The sequence below is a fragment of the Gigantopelta aegis genome, chromosome 10 (assembly GCF_016097555.1).
Source record: "Gigantopelta aegis isolate Gae_Host chromosome 10, Gae_host_genome, whole genome shotgun sequence".
NCBI lineage: Eukaryota > Metazoa > Mollusca > Gastropoda > Neomphalida > Peltospiridae > Gigantopelta > Gigantopelta aegis.
This window is the reverse complement of record NC_054708.1, coordinates 71,675,905-71,696,090: the sequence shown is the minus strand read 5'-3', so window position 1 is coordinate 71,696,090 and position 20,186 is coordinate 71,675,905. Positions and strand designations below refer to the sequence as shown.

At 38.9% G+C, this 20,186-nt stretch overlaps 1 protein-coding gene across 3 annotated transcripts in view; it reads left to right on the top strand.

The window, feature by feature from the left end:
* LOC121383458 (galactocerebrosidase-like) overlaps positions 1-17,635 on the top strand; it is a 48,976-nt gene extending 31,341 nt beyond the window's left edge. For all 3 annotated transcript variants that reach the window (XM_041513513.1, XM_041513514.1, XM_041513512.1), the window contains exons 11-18: positions 7,027-7,166; positions 7,878-7,967; positions 9,201-9,290; positions 10,333-10,474; positions 11,025-11,205; positions 11,941-12,110; positions 14,067-14,146; positions 16,205-17,635. In XM_041513513.1, coding sequence (XP_041369447.1) covers positions 7,027-7,166; positions 7,878-7,967; positions 9,201-9,290; positions 10,333-10,474; positions 11,025-11,205; positions 11,941-12,110; positions 14,067-14,146; positions 16,205-16,525 — 1,214 coding nt within the window. In that variant the 3' untranslated portion in view covers positions 16,526-17,635. The remainder of the gene's footprint in view (positions 1-7,026; positions 7,167-7,877; positions 7,968-9,200; positions 9,291-10,332; positions 10,475-11,024; positions 11,206-11,940; positions 12,111-14,066; positions 14,147-16,204) is intronic.
* The last annotated feature ends 2,551 nt before the right edge of the window (positions 17,636-20,186 follow it).

Sequence of the window (20,186 nt, the reverse complement as noted above, 5' to 3'; positions counted from 1 at the left end):
TTCAGTCTGTTGTAAAATGCCACATAACACTTAATTTTCATAGCTTATCAAAAATAGTCTGATTGAAATGTTCTGTAATATGTTGTTTCAGCACAATTGCCTGGAACTTGATTGACAGTTACTACCAAGGTCTGCCCTGGGACCGTGATTCTCTGATGACTGCCCGGCAGCCATGGAGTGGAAATTACAACGTGTCCAGTCCGATCTGGACATCAGGCAAGTTGCTCTGGTGTTGTTGTTTTTTTAATTCACGTGAAGATGTTTTCCATTCCAGCTAGTGTGTTTCACAACAAATTTACTGTTATGTTCTGTTCTTTGTAAAAGTTTGTATAAAATGCTGTTAATATGAGAGAAGAATCTGTGAAATAACAGTGTGTTTTTTAAATCTCAATAACATGTCACAAATACCATTTTCTATAGACATTACCTGTCCTCAAACAAGTGCACCTCCCCCCCCCCCCCCCCCCCCCACGCAAGTGGTCTGGTCCGAACATCCCATCAGCTAATGGGATGGCCTAAATTCTTCTACTGCATACTGCTCTCTAGTTCCGGTCACATGACTGTAACTTCCTTCTTTTTCTCTTCGCTAAAGGGTCTGGACGTACTTTTGCTTGGCTCTGTTTGGAGTCAACTTTTTTATAAGACCTCTGGTTTTGTATTCGTGTTTGGGTGAAATGTTTTTCACACCGTTGAAGGATAGGTTGAAGACGGGATACGTTCGTTGTGACGAATGGGGAATGGCACAAACGAAGTCTACTCAAGTAAACCGACATCGGATCAGTCCTCAAACAGAAACCTAGAATGGTGCCAGTGGACTGTGCAGTGACGAAAGCATATACACCGCAGCGAGACAATCAGTCACAGCCATGTGGGTCACTGCGTCCGGATCTTCTATGTGTTGACTGGCTTTGTGTTTGGGTGAAATGTTTTTCACCTTAATTTTCGTTAGCTTTCGTATGTCTTTCACGTATTTCGCTTGACTTGCCAAGTGTTAATTACATGAAATGTTGTTATATCGCCGGTTGTCGTGTCGGATGCCATTTGCAAAATGGCGTCTTTATTTACCGGCTTTGTATTGTGTTACGGTTGGTTTTTCTTTCTTTTCACAGATTGAAAAATTACTATTATCATATCTGATAATGTTCAGGCGACTAGTTCGAGCGCGTTACGCTGCAAGAAGTTAGCCGGCGGCGACCCACAAGACTTATGTCCAGGTTGTCGTGTTCGTGTGGCCTCACTTATAGATGCGACCTTTGTGCGGGCTTGTCTGATGTCGAGTTCGCGGCTTACCTGAAGGTGGTGTCAGCGAGGACCAAGAAGGTGGAATCTTCGAGGACCAAGAAGGTGGAATCTTCGCCTTCGATTGCTGACTCCGTGGCGGAAGTGTTACATTCAGTTCTTCCGACCATGCTGGAAGAAACAATGGCATCAATGGCGACCTTACCTAAACCGGCGGGTTCGGGGTCAGGTCCGGTTCCAGTCCCCTCTTCAGGGGGTGCGGCTTCTTCAGCTCCACCGATACTTAAGACTTCGGATGACAGGCCTGCGGTCTCTACGCAGCCCTCTAAGAAGCCGGCTCATTCAGATAGACGCTCCACGGATTCCAAGGCTCACCGATCTTCGGCAGGGAAGTCCTCTTTGGTGCATCGGAGCTGGGACCGTAGCTGTTCCACATGACCTGTATGGCTCCCTACGGGTTCCACAGATCGTCAGCGCCAACCTTCAGTTGATGTGGCTTCCAAGGCCTCCGAGGGCTAGACGGGACCATCCACGGTCCGGTTTAACCGGCGGCTTCCATTACGGTACATCGATTGGCCTGTGCTCGAGTTCTACGAGACTTTGGTGATGAAGCGCCTGCGGCATCTGCCATTGAAGAGCCCGACTCTACGGACCATATGACTATGAGGGATTGCTTGGCGGCCGTCTACGACATGTTGCCGTCCTTGCCACATCCAACGACGATGTGGTCATCCGTTCCTTGGTATCCACACGGGACCGCCCACGGTCCGGTTCTCCGGTATCTCCATCGGGCCATGACCAGAGCGACTGGCCTGTTCACAGTGCTACGTGACTTTCTGATGATGTATCGGTTCATGTGGTGCTGGAAGATCTGGATGCGGCGGACCACCTGTCACTGAGGGATTGTCTGGCTGTCATATCTGATATGCTACCGCCGCTGGCCCATCCACCGGTTTCAGCCAAGAAGGGTCCAGGTTCGATGATCGCCACGGAGGTTCCACCGGCAGATATCGGCATTCGATCGTTGGCTGCCACAGGCCCCTGTCGGTTTACACGGCTACCAGTAACCGGCCCGTGCAGATCGTTGTTCCAGCAAGCAGACGGAGCCCTGTAACGAACTGGAAAATTGCGTCATCGGCTCACCATTCGGTACCGTCGTCCCGTGATCGATCGAAGTGGTGCAGCATCCAGGGTTCCACCGGCTCCTGCCGGTCCGTGTACATCGTACCGTCCACACCAGTCGGCAGCTGATTCGGTGTTCAGGGTTACACCGGCTCCTGACGGGACCGTCCACGGTCCGTGTTTCCAATTGCAGCCAGTACATTGGATCGAAGTGCCTGTGCCAGGTTACTGACCGATTTTCTAGATGATGCGTAGGCACCTTCCGTTATAGAAGATCCGGACGCAGTGACCCACATGGCTGTGACTGATTGTCTCGCTGCGGTGTATATGCTTTCGTCACTGCACAGTCCACTGGCACCATTCTAGAAGGTTTCTGTTTGAGGACTGATCCGATGTCGGTTTACTTGAGTAGACTTCGTTTGTGCCGTTCCCCATTTGTCACAACGAACGTATCCCGTCTTCAACCTATCCTTCAACGGTGTGGCACCGGCCTTGGATGATGCTGTTTCCGGCGGGACCAGACGTCTTCCTAGAACTTACAGACCTGTGGTCTACATACGGCTCTTTGCCGTGAAGGGGTTCGACGTTACAAGCGTTCTGGGTTAGTGACGAAGACAGTCTACTGGTCCGGTCACTTGTGTTGAGATCCCGTGCACCGATATTCTCTTGTTCGAGGAAGGTTCAGCGACATTCGGCAGATCGTTCTCTATATCCGGTGGCGATGCAAGACAGTCGCTACTTCCGCTGGTTCCGGAAGTTATCCAGTTGCCATCACGTGGTACGGGGGTTTTACCGTCACCGTTTTCCTATGGTTCATTGCAGCTTATCAACTCACTGACGTTCACTGTTGTTACCGCCAGAGTTCGTGACCGATGCTGTCTAGATGGTCTCTGCTGCTGTTTCGCACCGGGTGGTGTGACAGCCGTGGATTTTAGCCGGTTGCTGTTTTGCGTTTCTTCACTTCCAGGTATATCGGGCATATAGCGTAGCGAGTTGCTACGCTGTCTTGGCTCTTGCCTGTATCACGGGGTCGCTGTTTCCGATGTCTTGATTCCTGAATCACTCTATTACTGTTTCATGAAGTATCATTGCAAGAGTAATTTTGACGTCGGCGCAACATTTTATGCTTAGAGGTCGTGGTATCCAGTCTGTTTCTGAATCCATGCATTCAGTACAATAACGCAGATTTGCTGATCCGGTTACCAGTCGCCTTGCAGTCCAGTCCCTGTTGGTGGCTGTGGTTTCCAGATGAAGCCGATCTACACATCAACCTGTTGGAGATGTTGTCAGTTACGTCATCCTTCATTGGCGAGAGATGCTGTCAGGCGCCTCTCTCATGGTAGCCACAGAGAGTACCACCGCGGTGGCTTATATCAACCGTCAGGGTGGAACCCACTCCAGCAGTCTGCTGCAGTTGACTTATCATCTCTACAAGCTGGTTGACGAGATTCCGTTGCAACTTCGGGCTCGCCATATTCCAGGGGTTTCCAATGTACTAGTCGACACACTGTCTCGGCCGTCGTCTCCACAGCCGACGGAATGGATGCTCCATCCCGAAGCGTTTCGATGGGTGTGCGACAGACTTTGGACACCAAACATCGATCTCTTCGCCACACGATTCAACCATCAGCTGAGGGTTTACGTGTCTCCGGTGCCGGATCCCGAAGCTCTGGATCTCGACGCCTTGGCCATCAGCTGGGAACAGATGGACGCGTACGCTTTTCCTCCACCAATCCTCCTTCCAAGGGTGCTTCAGAGGTTTCAGCTGTACCATTGTCGCCTGTTACTCATTGCTCCAATGTGGCCATCCAGGATGTGGTATCCAGATCTAATACGTCTTGCCGATCCACATTCTTTACCGCTGCCAGACTGGGATCATCTGTTGCTGCATCCCACGTCAAGACTATACCATCCACGTCCGCAGTTCTTCCAACTGCACGCGTGGAAGTTATCTCCAAGAGTTTGAGAAAGAAAGGTTTTTCTTCACAGTCTACGGCGGCCATTTTGAAAGCACACAGATCATCTACTACTGCGGCTTACAGCGTCAGATGGCTTTGCTTTCACTGATGGTGTGTCTGGCAAAAACTCAAACCTCAGACGATCCAGATACTTCGTCTTGCTGGGGTTTTTTGCTGTATCTGCGGACCACTTTACGATTAAAGGGGTCTACCATCGCTGGGTATGTTTCGGTCATCGCTACTGTTCGTGATGTCGCTACTGGAACGAAGTTATCGGGTATTCATGAGATCCATAAGATGATCAAAGGGTTTCGCCTTGATGATCAAGTACACCAGTTTCGGCCACCAAGATGGGACCTGAATCTGGTGTTACGAGCGTTATCGACCGCACCTTATGAGCCGATCGAATCCTCTTCCCTGCAAGACTTGACGCGGAAGACAGTGTTTTTACTCAGTTTTGCCACAGCTGCCCGTGTCTCAGAACTCCATGCTCTTGATGTAGACTTGGTACGTTTTCACCGAGATCGGCGTGCAGTCAACATGGGGTTACTCATGAACTTTGTTGCAAAGAATCAGTTACCAGACCAAGCGCCTCGTTCGTATGTTGTGCAGGCCCTCTCCTCTATCGTTGGTCCGGCGGACGTTGAGGACTTGGCGTTGTGCCCTGTCAGAGCCCTGCACCAGTACATCGAGAGGACCAGATCTTTTCGACAACATCGCAAAAGACTTTTCCTTTCCTGTAACCAGAGTCGGTTGAGGGATCTTACCAAGAACACGGTGGCCACCTGGATCCGGTCTTCTATCCTGACCACCTATCAGAAGGAGGGTTTACCTGCTCCGTCTGCTTCTAATCCGCATGAACTCCGTGCCTTGGCTGCCACGATGTCCCTGCACTACAACACACCCATTCAGCACATTATCACTGGTTGGTTCTGGGCTACGGACTCCATCTTCGCCAACTATTATCTGAGGGATGTCTCCACAGAAGACGTTGAGGGGTTCCATTATCTGGGTCCGGTTGTTGCTGCACAGACTCTGTTGAATACAAGCCGTCCTCGTCGCCGTTGATGTATGTCTGATTCTGGGCTGCATACCGAGATGTCCATCGAATTGACAGATGAGGATTGCTTAGACTTTTGTTCTTTTGCACAGTTCACGTACTGGTGCCGGAACTTTTGTCTCGATAACCTTTACCCTGCACTGCATGTGGTTATTGGTTGTCGTTATTGAACTAACAGATCTTTGGTGTACTAGACAGAAAACACTCGGGGGTCTTGTTTTGTTCAATGTTCTGACGGATGCACCTCATTAGGTTGTCGCTTGTTATTGAAAAACTATAACACTTCAATACGTGAGGGTTACCTAACACCTGCATCCCAGGTGGCTACGTCTTCCCACCCTGTCAGAACCAGCATGAGATGTGGCTTCCGCCTCCTGGTCCATGTGTTCTAGGAGCCGTACCTGCCACTGCTGACGGATGCCACCATTCTGGTTGTTGTTACTAACATCACCTGCATTGGTCTGTGATGGGCATCCCTAGGATGAGGGCTTACCAAGGTTGGCCTTATTCTTCCACTAGTCAGCCTCTTTCCGGTTGGGGAGTTATCACAAGCATCTACGGATCTCGGCACCCACCACCATCTGTTGAATGCTGCACTTGTTTGAGGACAGGTAATGTCTATAGAAATGGAGAAAACTTGAGTGTTTTCTCTTTTATAGATACATTACCTGTCCTCAAGATTCATCCCGCCCGGGCCTCCCCGCTTCCTGTTCTCCATGCGATGCGCTCAGGGAAAAAGAAGGAAGTTACAGTCATGTGACCGGAACTAGAGAGCAGTATGCAGTAGAAGAATTTAGGCCATCCCATTGGCTGTTGGGATGTTCGGACCAGACCACTTGCGTGGGTGGGGGGAGGTGCACTTGTTTGAGGACAGGTAATGTATCTATAAAAGAGAAAACACTCAAGTTTTCTCCAGTTTGACATCCAGTAGGTGATTATTAAAAATAATGTATGAAGGAAGAAGGAAGAAATGTTTTATTTATTGACACCGTCAACACATTTTCTTTTATGATTATATGGTGTTAGACGTATTGTTAAGGACCACACAGATAATGAATGAATGTTTAACGATACCCCAGGATTTAAAAAATACACGTTGGCTATTGGGTGTCAAACAAAGTTAAGTTTATGAATATGATTGTGATTAAAAGTAAAAACCCACTACATTCCCTCCATTGCCTATTATTATCAATTAGCATCAAGGGCTATTTTATATGGACCATCCCACAGACAAATCTGTTATCGAGCACTGGCTGTAATAAGAAATAGCAAAATAATCCAAGGTGCTGTCACAAAAATAAACTACATGTATTCATGTTTGTTATCTCTGATTATTGTAAAAGTTATATCTGAATGTCTTTTTTCTCCTTTAACTTTTACTACCATATATATGTTTATAAGTCAACTTGTTTTTATCAAAACATTATTTTATAACTTGGTGGGTCGATTTATGAGGGGGTCATAAAATTATGTGTGGGAAAATGTTATATTTATATAACTATTTGTTGTAAACCATTTGGATAATAAAAATGAATAAGAATTTCTTCAAACTTACTTACTTTTTTCTTCTGTCAGCACAATTCTACAATCATCTGAAATCTTCAAGTCTGTAATGGTGTTTATGATAATAATTGTCTTTTACTTTAGCACACACAACTCAGTTTACACAAATTGGCTGGACCTATCTGCGACATGGTTCAGGGGTGGGCATGTTCGACCTTGGTGGATCTTATGTGTCATTGGTCAGTCCAGATGGGAAGGACCTGTCAATCATCATAGAAACTATGGTATAATGTAACAGTTTTTAGATGAATGATAATTTTAGCTGACTGTATAAAATGTTTTATTGTAAATTTATTAAATGTCACAGTTGTCCAATTTTTATTTTATAAAAACATTTTCAAAGTATTGTTAATGTATTAAATTTCACAGTATACTTTGTTGTCCAATTTTAATTTTATAAATAATGTTTAAAGTAAAATTGGATATTTCTTTGGAAATTTCACAATTTAAGTCTTTGGTTTTAATGATGTTAATTGTGTTGTACTGTCTGAAGACAAGATCTAATGTTTTAACTTTAACAGTAGAAAGCATCCATATTTACAGTATTTCCTCTAAGTGTCAGGCCTCCAATAACGCCGAGTCTGTTACAATTTTCAACCAAAAAAAGGTTGGCCTCTAATTAACGCCGGGCCTCAAATAAGTGCCAGGTAAGACAACCAAAAACTAATTACTCCCTGGCATAATTTAGACACTTTACGTGGACAAATAACATTAATTTGTTCATTGTTTTGTTACAGTTCAAAATTAAAGTTTAATAATAAATAAAATTGTGCGTTTGTACTTTTTAGCTTTACTTTATAAAATTTGTTTGAAAAAAAAAAAAGCCTGGTCTCCAATAAGCGTCAAGTTTGCAACCATTTTGAAATGAATAAGCACCCGGATGCTTTTTAGAGGAAATACACTATACATTTCTTTTTAATTGTGTTTATTTTCAGAGTCATAATCATTCTGTCTGCATTCGACCTGCTTTGCCACCTTACACCGTGGATGAGCAGACGGTCATTCTTAATTTGAAAGGCTCTTTTGTATGTACATTTTTTCACTTAATATTTATTTATGTCAATTTAGTTTACAACAGATGTATTTTTAAAATACTTTTAATTGCAAGCTTAGCTTCATTAGAGTATTTCCCTGACTCACTTCTTAACCGGGGGCGGGAATTATCTTAGTCGGTTGAGTGCCCGCTTAAGGTGCTTGCGTCGCATGATCAAACCACCTCTGTGGATCCATTCAACCATTTTTTTTTTTTCATTCCAACCAGTGCACCACAACTGGTCAAAGGCTGTGGTGTGTGCTTTCCTGTAGGAAAGTTCATATAAAAGATGCCTTGCTGCATTAGAAAAAATGAAGCGGGTTTCCTCTATTGACTACATGTCAGAATTACCAAATGTTTTGCCATCCACTAGCCGATGATAAATTAATCAATGTGCTCTAATGGTGGTGTTTAAACAAAACAAACTTTAACTTTAAACTTTCTTCCCTGGCTCTCTTTGTAACCTTCAGGATACTGCAGGCCAGATATCTTTCTGATGTCATGCAAATCCATATTATGTTGTATACTGCATGCAATGCCTTCACTAAGTAACATCTTGAAAGTGGATTTAAAGTAAAAGTGAAAGTTTGCTTTGTTTAACGATACCACTAGAGCACGTTGATTTTGATTTAAAGTACAGTATAATCTCGTTGGGTCGAACTCAAAAGGTCGAATACATCGCAACACTCGAACCAAAACCAAAGTCCCTAGTTACACTTACACCTTGTTGACTGAATGGTTATGTCGAACTACTTGAACGGTCGAACACTTTCTCCAGCACTTACGGGGTTCAAGATAATGAGATTCAACTGTATATACATAGAACACACATCATTTACTTGCTAATACATTGTGAAAAAAAAACACTTTTGACTACTGCTTTAAGACTCTATTGACTGTATATGTGTATTTATATGATTGTACTTTCAAAATATACTGATATCCAAAAGAAACTTGTAAACAAAGTTTAAAATTGTATTATAGAAAACCGTCAAATGGTACGGCTGGATATGAAAGTATCATGAACTTCAACATCTAAATGTCACATGGCACTTCGTGATATATGCAAACTGTTTGTCAGGTGGTGTCTAAATTGATTCTGTTCGATTAACAACAATATTTATTAAATTATTCAAATTTTATTAATTTAAAATTTCTTTTGGACATCAGTATATATGAGATACATATAGAAACTTGACATTGACATTGATATAATATTTTTCAGGCCAACATCCAGGAGCTGAATGTTTGGTATTCCAAGTTGCGTTTTGATGGAGGAGAGTCTGTATACATGGAAAAGCTTAGCCCATTGAAAGTAAGAAATCATCCATTCAGCTGTACGACACGAGCGACACAGAATTGTACTTGTATGTTAAAAAATAACTATATAATGTTTATGGAAAGGAAACCAAACACAAGTTGGTTAAAATTATATATAATTGTATGTTTTGGTGGGGAGGGGGGTGTTTTGGGGGGTTTTTTTTAAATAAATTTCAGTTTCCTACTTTCTCTTTTTTTTGTTGTGCATAATTTATCATTTGTAATGTGTTCTTCTAATTCAGGAAGGAACGCTATTGTTAGAAATGTTTGTGTCATTTATTGCATTTGCCAGAATTGCACAAACATATACATTAAAAAGACATTCCTGAGTTTGCTGCATTGTAAGATGTTTCCGACTAATAAAATATTTCTACTATTAAACTTGCATGTTAAATATATTTTCTTGTTTAGAATATCAGTTTCTGTGTATTCAATGTGTTTCTGGTCGTCTTAATATTTGTAAGAAGCCCAAACTGGGTTTTGTCTTCAAGTAATTCCGTACGTACGAAAAAAACTATATTTTAGGAAATAAGATGAAATGTAGCCTAGTACAAATATTAGAACGACCAGAAATACGTTTAATATGCAGCCACTAATATTTTATGCAGAAAAATATATTTGATATGTAATTACAATTGTTAAAAAGTCTTTGTTAGTCAATAACATCTTAAAAAGTACAGCAAAGTCTGGAATGTCCCTTTAACTCTCTTGTAGTAAAATTGAGTCTCAAAATGCAAAATTACAGTCACTGTAATTCCATGTATATCAGACAGTCCATTTATCTAGTCTTACTAACAGTTACAATGTTACTGTTTTTCATCAATGCATATTTTTTAATTTTAAAAGTGCTTTCCCATGTTTGTAAATTGAAGAGCATAAAGTATTACATGGATGCAGATGTCATAAATTTGTTTTCTACGAAAACACGGTAGTTAACCTAAAAGTGTAGAATTGATGTGTTCTTTGTCAGTGAGAGGGGAGCCTGTTTGTGTATTTACAATATCATCGTTTTTATTTATGCTTTGATGCTTTGATAGGTTCGTAATGGCAGAGTGGAGCTAACATTGGGCATTGATGAGTTGTTCACCCTGACAACACTTATAACAGGCCACCGAGGGGACTATGGTCCTCCACCCCCACCAGCACAGTTTACTCTTCCCTTTGAAGAAGATTTTGAAGGTGATCTTATCTTTAGTTAGTGCTTGCTGCTTTCAAATAACACACAGTAGAAGCAAAAATGACTTTGATCTAATCTGTCTTTCTTTATCTCTATCTATCTCTGTCTATCATTCATTTTCATTTCAATTTATTTTCATGATTATATCCATGACAGGTTCAAGCACGCTGTCATGGGCATACACCTCAGCTATCTGGGCCGTCTGTCAAGGACAGTTGGTTTGTTGTTAGAGGTTAGTGGTTAGTGAGAAAGAAGAGGGTGTCATGGTTTTACACCTACCCACTCTGGGTGGGAACCAGTACCGGGCTGCGAACACTGTACCTACCAGCCTTTGGTCCGATGGCTTAATCACGACACCAACAAGGCCTGTCTCTGTGTTTCGGTCTGTGTGTGTCTCTCTCTCTCTCTCTCTCTCTCTCTCGCTTTCTCTCTCTCTCTCTCTCTCTCTTAAATTTATCATTTACAGTCTTAATATGTCCATAATGCTTAATATTATCAATACAAGCTAACATATTTATTTGGAGATTCAGATTATATTGTTTTTTCTTCCAGACTATGAAGACAATGCAGAGCCCTTGCTTCTGGCGATGCAGAGTGGATCGTTTGAGGTGGTACCTGGTGACAAGGGTCACGGCAAAGTGATGAGACAGATGGTCTTGGAGCGGCCCGTCATCTGGTGTACAACAGCCGGCCTTCTCGATGCCACTGTAAACCTGCTGGGATCTGTCAATTGGTTTGTTTAGCATTTTCATTACTTCTCTAAAGTCCGAACCACATTGTTAATAATTTCGATAAATTGGTCTCCTACCTTTAGTTACTGATAATTTTACTCACATTTTGTCCAGACAATCACAATGACACAAATTCCACATATTAGATAATAAACATGTCATCTATCTCGACTTTGCTAAGATGTCGTAGGGGAAAAAGCATGCAATGTTAGTATTAATTGGAGGGGACTATAGGTTTCATCTCCGTCTTTCTGTCTGTTTATCCTTCTGTACGTCCAGATGGGTTTTTCAGAATGCTTTGAGATACTGAGCTGAAATTTTGTGTATAGCTTTATCATGTACTGTTGCAGATCAAGTTTAACTTTCATGACGATTTACCCATTTGTGACTGAGTTATGACCCTTGAACTGACCAGATGTGAAAATTTGTTTTACAGATTTTTGCAATGCCTTGAGATATCGAGATGAAATTTTGCATATAACTATCATTTATATATACGGTAGCTTTACAGATCAAGTGAAAGTTTCATGGTGATTTACCAACTTTTTAGAGTTATGGCCCTTGAATTTAGGAGATACAGAAAATTGTTGGGCCTGGTAGGGGACATGTATTGCTTTAGCAGTACTCTCAAAATGCTTGTTGTTATTTTGTATGTGTGGAAGACTTGCTAATAAAACAAAACTGCCTCTAATATTCACGTTTACATGTAATATGTGGATAATTGATTATATTTTAAGGACCGACATATATGTTGAAGTGGATTTGAAGATAGGTGAGGTGAATGGAACAACAGGCGTCTACATGGCAGCCCGCATCACCCACACTGGCTGCTGGAGTTACAAAGCAACAGGCATCTTCTTCTACCTCTTCCCTAATGACAACCTCTTTCTTGTCACTAACGATCTGGGTAAGTCATTGATTACAGGTTTACTTCTGTTCCACTTAACATTTAATGGTGGAATATAAGACTCCATCATATGTTGTCATGTGGGATAGAAAAAGTACACCAGATTTTGACACACCTTGTTCCAAGGTCCAAATGTTCACCACTGAGGGTGTACTGTTTCTATCCCTTATTACCACATGTCATGGAGTCTTTTTCTCTCATCCATTCAGTAAATAAACTATTATTAGTCCCCTACTGGTCCAACTGGAGGGGACTATAGGTTTCATCTCTGTCCGTCTGCCTGTCCGGATGTCTCTCCCACATATTTACCGACCTCGATGGCGTCGTGGCAGGCCATCGGTCTACAGGCTGGTAGGTACTGGGTTCAGATCCCAGTCGAGGCATGGGATTTTTCATCCAGATACCGACTCCAAACCCTGAGTGAGTGCTCCGCAAGGCTCAATGGGTAGGTGTAAACCACTTGCACCGACCAGTGATCCATAACTGGTTCAACAAAGGCCATGGTTTGTGCTATCCTGCCTGTGGGAAGCGCAAATAAAAGATCCCTTGCTGCCAATCGGAAGAGTAGCCCATGTAGTGGCGACAGTGGGTTTCCTCTCAAAATATGTGTCGTCCTGAACCATATGTCAGAGGCCATATAACCGTAAATAAAATGTGTTGAGTGCGTCGTTAAATAAAACACTTCTTTCTCCCACATATTTCTGGATGTTTTTTTAAGGCTTGAGATGTTGACCTGAAAGTTTTGTGTATAGCTTTATCATGTACTGTTACAGATCTCCTAAGTTCAAGGGCCATAACTTCATCAAAAATGGATAAATCGCCATGAAAGTAAAACTTGATCTGTAACAGTATATGATAAAGCTATACACGTAATTTCAGGTCAATATCTCAAGGCCTTCTGAAAAAAAGTCAGGAATTTATTTTTCACTTCTCGTAAGTTCAAGGGCCATACCTCTGTCAAAAAGGTGTGAATCGACATGAAAGTCAAACTTTATGTGAAAATTTGTTTTCCAGAATAACCTTTCACGACACCTTGAGATACCGAGCTGCAATTTTGTGTATAGCTTGATCATGTACTGTTACTGATTAAGTTTAATTTTTATTCTCTTTTCACAGAAGTATGGCCCCTAAATTTAGGAGATACAAAAAACATTTGAGTTTGGTAGGGGACATGTATTGCTTTAGCAGTACTCACATAATGCTGTTTTACAACAGCAGACAAAGGTGGCTGAAAAAAGTAACTTTTTATTTGACCATGTTACACTACGGTACATATCGTATTTACCATGTTTGTTTCATGTGTTAAATAAAATGTAACATTATAAATTAACATGATAGCTTTTATAATGAAGGTTGTAATAACAAAATATGGATTTAAAATTGTTGTCGACATCATCATCTCACATTATTATGATGTCATATTACCAACGATGTGTTATTAAGCACAAGCATGTGATATCCCATGTGAGATAGAAATGTCTTACATAGCTTTCTTTTATGGTATACATGTACCTCTGTCCTGTATACCTGAGGATGAGAGAAACAATTTAGAGGACGAATTTAATAGTTGTAATTAAAAGAAATTTACAATGTTTTGCTATTATTGGAGTTGTTTCATCACTGTCAGTAAAACCAGATTAAATAGAAAAAATATATTGTCATTATTTAGCAGTTATTAATTATTTCAGTGTTTGTGTGAGTTTTCTTACTTGTTGGTACGGTTAATTTTTATCACAGATGTCGTTTTGTTCTATTGCTTTTTTCCCCCATTGTTAATACATCTGAAATTTCGGAAGCAAGTTAAATGTGAATCTTTCACGTTTTATTTGAGCAGAATTATTTTGAAAATTCAAAAGATAATATTTATTATCATGCATATTCTTTTAATTATTGAACACAGGTGAAAATGATTTTGTGGTTCAAATATCTTGTGACTTTGGCCTTGTGTTGTTACAGCAAGAGAGAAGATAATCACTGGCGGTAGGGAATACGACGCGGTCAGGCAAGGCTGGAACAATCTCTACATGCTTGTGAAGGTATTTTAAACAATAACATGTGGGAAATTTACCACAATTATAACAATCTCTACAGGCTTGTGAAGGTATTTTAAACAATAACATACGGGAAATTTACCACAATTATAACAATCTCTACATGCTTGTGAAGGTATTTTAAACGGTAACATGCGGGAAATTTACCACAATTATAACAATCTCTACATGCTTGTGAAGGTATTTTAAACGGTAACATGCGGGAAATTTACCACAATTATAACAATCTCTACATGCTTGTGAAGGTATTTTAAACGGTAACATGCGGGAAATTTACCACAATTATAACAATCTCTACATGCTTGTGAAGGTATTTTAAACGGTAACATGCGGGAAATTTACCACAATTATAACAATCTCTACAGGCTTGTGAAGGTATTTTAAACAGTAACATGCGGGAAATTTACCACAATCTCTACATGCTTGTGAAGGTATTTTAAACAATAACATGCGGGAAATTTACCACAATTATAACAATCTCTACATGCTTGTGAAGGTATTTTAAACGGTAACATGCGGGAAATTTACCACAATTATAACAATCTCTACAGGCTTTGTGAAGGTGTTTTAAACAATAACATGCGGGAAATTTACCACAATTATAACAATCTCTACATGCTTGTGAAGGTATTTTAAACGGTAACATGCTGGAAATTTACCACAATTATAACAATCTCTACATGCTTGTGAAGGTATTTTAAACGGTAACATGCTGGAAATTTACCACAATTATAACAATCTCTACATGCTTGTGAAGGTATTTTAAACGGTAACATGTGGGAAATTTACCACAATTATAACAATCTCTACATGCTTGTGAAGGTATTTTAAACGGTAACATGCGGGAAATTTACCACAATTATAACAATCTCTACATGCTTGTGAAGGTATTTTAAACAGTAACATGCGGGAAATTTACCACAATTATAACAATCTCTACATGCTTGTGAAGGTATTTTAAACAGTAACATGCGGGAAATTTACCACAATTATAAATCATAATATCCATTTGATTTTTATTGGTAGCAGCATTGAAAAAACAAAAACACTTTCTTTTATGCATAAGAAATTTCAGGATTTGATTGTTGTTTTTACATTTCCACTTTTTGCTATTTTTGGTCCTTTCAATCTGTGATTCATCTAAATGTGTGGGGGGGGGAGAGATTTGAGATTGCCAGTTTGTCACCTTAGGATTATAGTGTCCTACAGTAGTGTATATAAATTTATATGAATATGGCCTGGATAATGTTAATTGTTTTAGATATATAAAGTTTTCATCTAAATAATTTTATTCTAAATGTTTAGAAAAATGGACATAGAACATCATAGCTCTAAGGTGACAAATTATAATCCTGAAAGTTTTGTGCCATATGCTTACTGGTTTTGAGAGGTATTGTTGGAAACATTAGAAGTTATGGATAGATACAGTGAAATCTCTCAAAACTGGACCCTCTGTAAACCAGAATTCCCTCAAAAAGGGACGCTTTGTAAACTGGAATTCCCTCAAAACCATTCATTTTAGTGGCCTTTTTTTAAATATCAGTACAGAAGAGAATCTCTAAACCAGATACCTCTTAAAATCGAGGTTGTCTGGTTTAGAAGAGTTTCACTGTAGTTGGAAAATATCTGGACATCAATACTTTCACTCCAATTTCTCTTTATACTCTAAAATGGAGATAGATGTAGCTTCCATTCGCATGCATATTCCTTGCCCACACAACCAATTAAACTGCATCAGACACACCATTGTTGGAATCGGCAAGTGGGCTGTTACATCTGCATAAAACTGCTTCTCCATTTGTGGGAGACACTAAATTAATATTATATCTTTCAACGAGTGTCTGTACTCTTATCTGGTGAAGTATAATTATAATATTATATTGTTCAGTATTTATTTCGAATTATTATGTAGATCTCACGTGGCTTTTCTTTGTATAGAAGATGTGATAGACGCTGATGATTTTTGGACATGTTATGACTCGGTGTAACATAATGCATTAGAAATGTTTGAAGTTTTTTTAATGATTTATTTTTTGTTTCCAGAATGGCACAGTAATTGGTGGTGTAAATGGAAAGCCACTTTTTAACATCACAGTTCCAACTAATCCTCCATCTGGTTTTGTTGGTGTTGGTACAGACTCTTATGGAATTGCTGACTTTGACAATCTGAAAGTGGCAACGGCTGCAGAAGGGGAGCAGCTAATTAAGAAGAAAAATATGGAAAGAAAAGACTTTAAAAAGTTGGAAAGAAACTGGTGGAAAAGTAGCAAGAAAAATATTAAATTAAAAAAGAAAATTATAAATAGAAATCGTTTGCTCAGTAAGACCGATAACAAATTGTACTATGTAGCCAAGAGTCCTTAGGTGTCTCGGATTAATGAACAGGGTCCCATTCCACGAAGGGATCTAAGCACTAAGATCGCTTCATGGAACTGGACCATGATCCATTAACAATTGCTTAGGGACAGTGAATTGTTTGTGTTAAATATATACAGTTGAAATACATTCCAGTGGTTATTGTATTACTTAATATTATTAAGTGACCACTAACATACTCCCAATTTATCTAAATGATATAGTGCAAATTTTTGCCTTTAAAGAAACCCCTTTTGACACAGTTGGGTGACATTGGGTTTCACCATTTTACACTCCACATGTTATATTATTGTCTCTTCACTATATATTATGAAATTTGAAATGACAGCTAATCGACGTTTAGCCCATGTGTGTACATTTTCAACAAGATTTGTAACTGGCCACCATCCATGAAATTTATCACAGTGACTTTAATTTGTATAACATTGGCCCCAACTCCAAGTATTCTTTTCATTATTTAGGGGATGTTTTCCAATTTGCTAACATAGATGGTGGTTTTAGTGTCATAAATGTAATTTTATTGGCAATCACAGATTTATGTTATCAAATCGTAGGATTATCCCTCTTCTAATTTCAACTGTTTGTTGGTTTTAATAACAAGTGATTAGAGTTTCAGGAAGAATAACCGTAACATGTAATTACTTGTAGGTAACCCAATAATAAGAGCTGAACCATTAATGCTGATTGCTTAATTAAGTTACGACATAGAAAGATCTTGGAAATTTGCAGCCAGTAAAACGCAGGTTTTAATAACTTACAAGTTACAGAGAGATCCTATCATATTTCTTCTTATAAATGTGTCAAAATGTACATATGATTCATCATGGTTTTACTGGTTTTAGTTTTGAGTTGCGTAATTTTTATGCTTTCAGCAACATTTTATGACATATTTCCCCAGGCCGGTATATGAATGAAATAAATGATATGTTTATTGATTTTGTATGAAATTTTTATAGTTTCTTGATATATTGATCATATATGTACATATAATAGTGTTTTCCCTAGCTTGTTTTAGCATGGTGCAGCACCATGCCTCAATAGTCTAGCACCATCTTGCCTTAATCAGTGCCATGCTGCCCTGGGATTAAACAAGCCTTTTTCAATAATTAATTCTAAAATTGCCTTTATAAAACACCCAAAATGTTATTATCAATTAATAAAATATGCCTTTTATATCTTTTGCCATTCATTTATTAAAGCAAGCACATAAATTACATTAATGTTTATTTCAATTAATTTTTTTGTATTTTTAATGAAAAACAAGTGCCCCGAAAATGGTGAAAATACCCCAAAAGTGTTTGATCTACCATGCCTTGCCAAATTTCTTGGGAAATCACTATAATTATATACAATTAATATTCATACATGTAGTTATTTTCAGTTTTATTATTTTAAATAACTTGTTCAGTATTCAATATTTGTGAGTTTGTGTTTGTACAAACATTCCCTTTATCATTCAAAAATAAAAAAGACAATTATATAGTATAGTATGCTTATGTGAAAACAAGTAATGAATATGTAAATTGTCTTTCCTTGTCACATGAATTCATTAGACTAGTTTCGACCTATTTAAAAGCAGAGACAATGCCAATAAAGAAGTTTTTTAATGTTTGCAATAAATCTTTCTGTATTAATATACAAATACTGTATGTTCTCATACATTGATAGAATTACAAGAGTTCTATTATATTTCAATGTGTTCACAACTTGTGATATCATACAGTTCACAACAGTTTAGGTTTTAAATATAGATCAGATGGGTAAATAAGATACACGCGCCAGTTTCAATTCAATGAGAATGACCACATGAATGAATAATGGAGATACATCAAACATTTATACTAACAGGGTTCATACGGGTCATGGAAATCCTGGAAAGTCATGGAATTTGTAAATGTCATTTTCCAGGCCTGGACAGTCATGGAATTTCAATATTGGTCATGGAAAATGAAAATCTATCTGAATACAATTTTTGCTACATATATTTTAAAACTAATCATAAGTTTTAAAATTTAAGTATTAAAAAACAAAAATAAGTATTTAGATAAATTTTTATTTTCCATGAAAAACGATCTACATGTATACGATATTCGGTGCCTAATGGAAATACCTCAAGCTTTAATAATTTTCGTAGTACAAAGGATCAGCATAACTTTTATATGTTTTGCATCATATTGAACAAAGCAAAGTAGTAACATTATTTACTGAAGTCATTTGATGCATGTAAAACATAAATGTATGTTTTAACAATAGCCTGCCAGCAAAAACTTGCAAGTTAATTATTAACCTTGACCTTAAATACGAACTGCATTTAAATTAAAGTGCCAAGAACAATGTCCTTTTTTTTTTTTTTTTATTAAATTCTTATTATTTTTTAAAAGTTTGTGAGAAAACAGAATGTGTATAATAATCTTTATTATTATTAATATTTTTTTTTATTAATATCTAAAATATTAGATGGTATAAATAGTACAAAAAAGGTTCTGTTTGTAATTGAGTTGAAATTAATTCTTTACTTTTTTTAAATTATGAACTTAGTTGAGGTATCTCACCTGTTGTACTCAGAAGGTCCATATTTCTATTTTTACTGAATAAAAATGGATATTTGATGTCAGAATGAATGCATGAAACAGTTACAAAAACATATGGTTTAAATAATGCACTTGTATATCAATAAATAATTAATACGGTTTGTAATTTTAAGGGTTTTTTATTCCCTCCTCTGTGGTTTTGAGAGAATGTTGTCAATAAATCCCAGTAAAAACAATCTGAAAGTCATTTTCATTTTTTCCATTCTGACATTTTGAAAAAGATTGCCTGTAAACCAACAAATGAAATTGGAGTGGCCTAATACAGTAAAATAGATTATATAGAAGTATAGATTTAGTAGAGGATTGTAAAAATTTTTTATTTCAAAAGGTCATGGAAAATGCCTTTAAACAGTCATGGAAAGTCATGAAAAGTCATGGAATTTATTTACTGATAAAGTGTATGAACCCTGACTAATCATTGTGATATTTTTGTGTCAGTTGGGTCAGGTCATGTTGTTGTAACACATGCCTGTCAACTTTCCCAGATGATCCATCCAAGACAGGTTTGTGTTGGTGTACCTGAATGAATTTTATTGTAAAACAATGGGTATTGTAACTCTGATATGTTGTTGTAACCTGTAGTTTATGTACCCTGTTCCATGAAGCCATCTTAGCGCTAAGAACCGGCCTCAGTGGTGTCGTGGTTAAGCCATGGGATATATGGCTGGTAGGTACAGGGTTTCACAGCCAAGCACCGGCTCCCACCCAGAGCCAGTTCTAACGACTCGATGAGTACATGTAGGTGTAAGACCACTACACCCTCTTCTCTCTCAGTAACAACTAACCCACTGTCCTGGACAGATAGCTGAGGTGTGTGCCCAGGACAGCGTGCTTGAACCTTAATTGGATATAAGCACGAAAATCAGTTAAAAAGACAAAAGAAAAGCACTAAGATCACCCAAGTGCACACATGTAACTGTAGTGACTGTTATTTACAAAGGTGATCTTATCTCTAAGATCGCTTCGTGGTATGATGAACAGGTCTGTATTTCATGAAAACATGCTCATTTTAATGCCTATGGGACCTATTCCCATTCCTATATCAGTGTTGTTTGTAC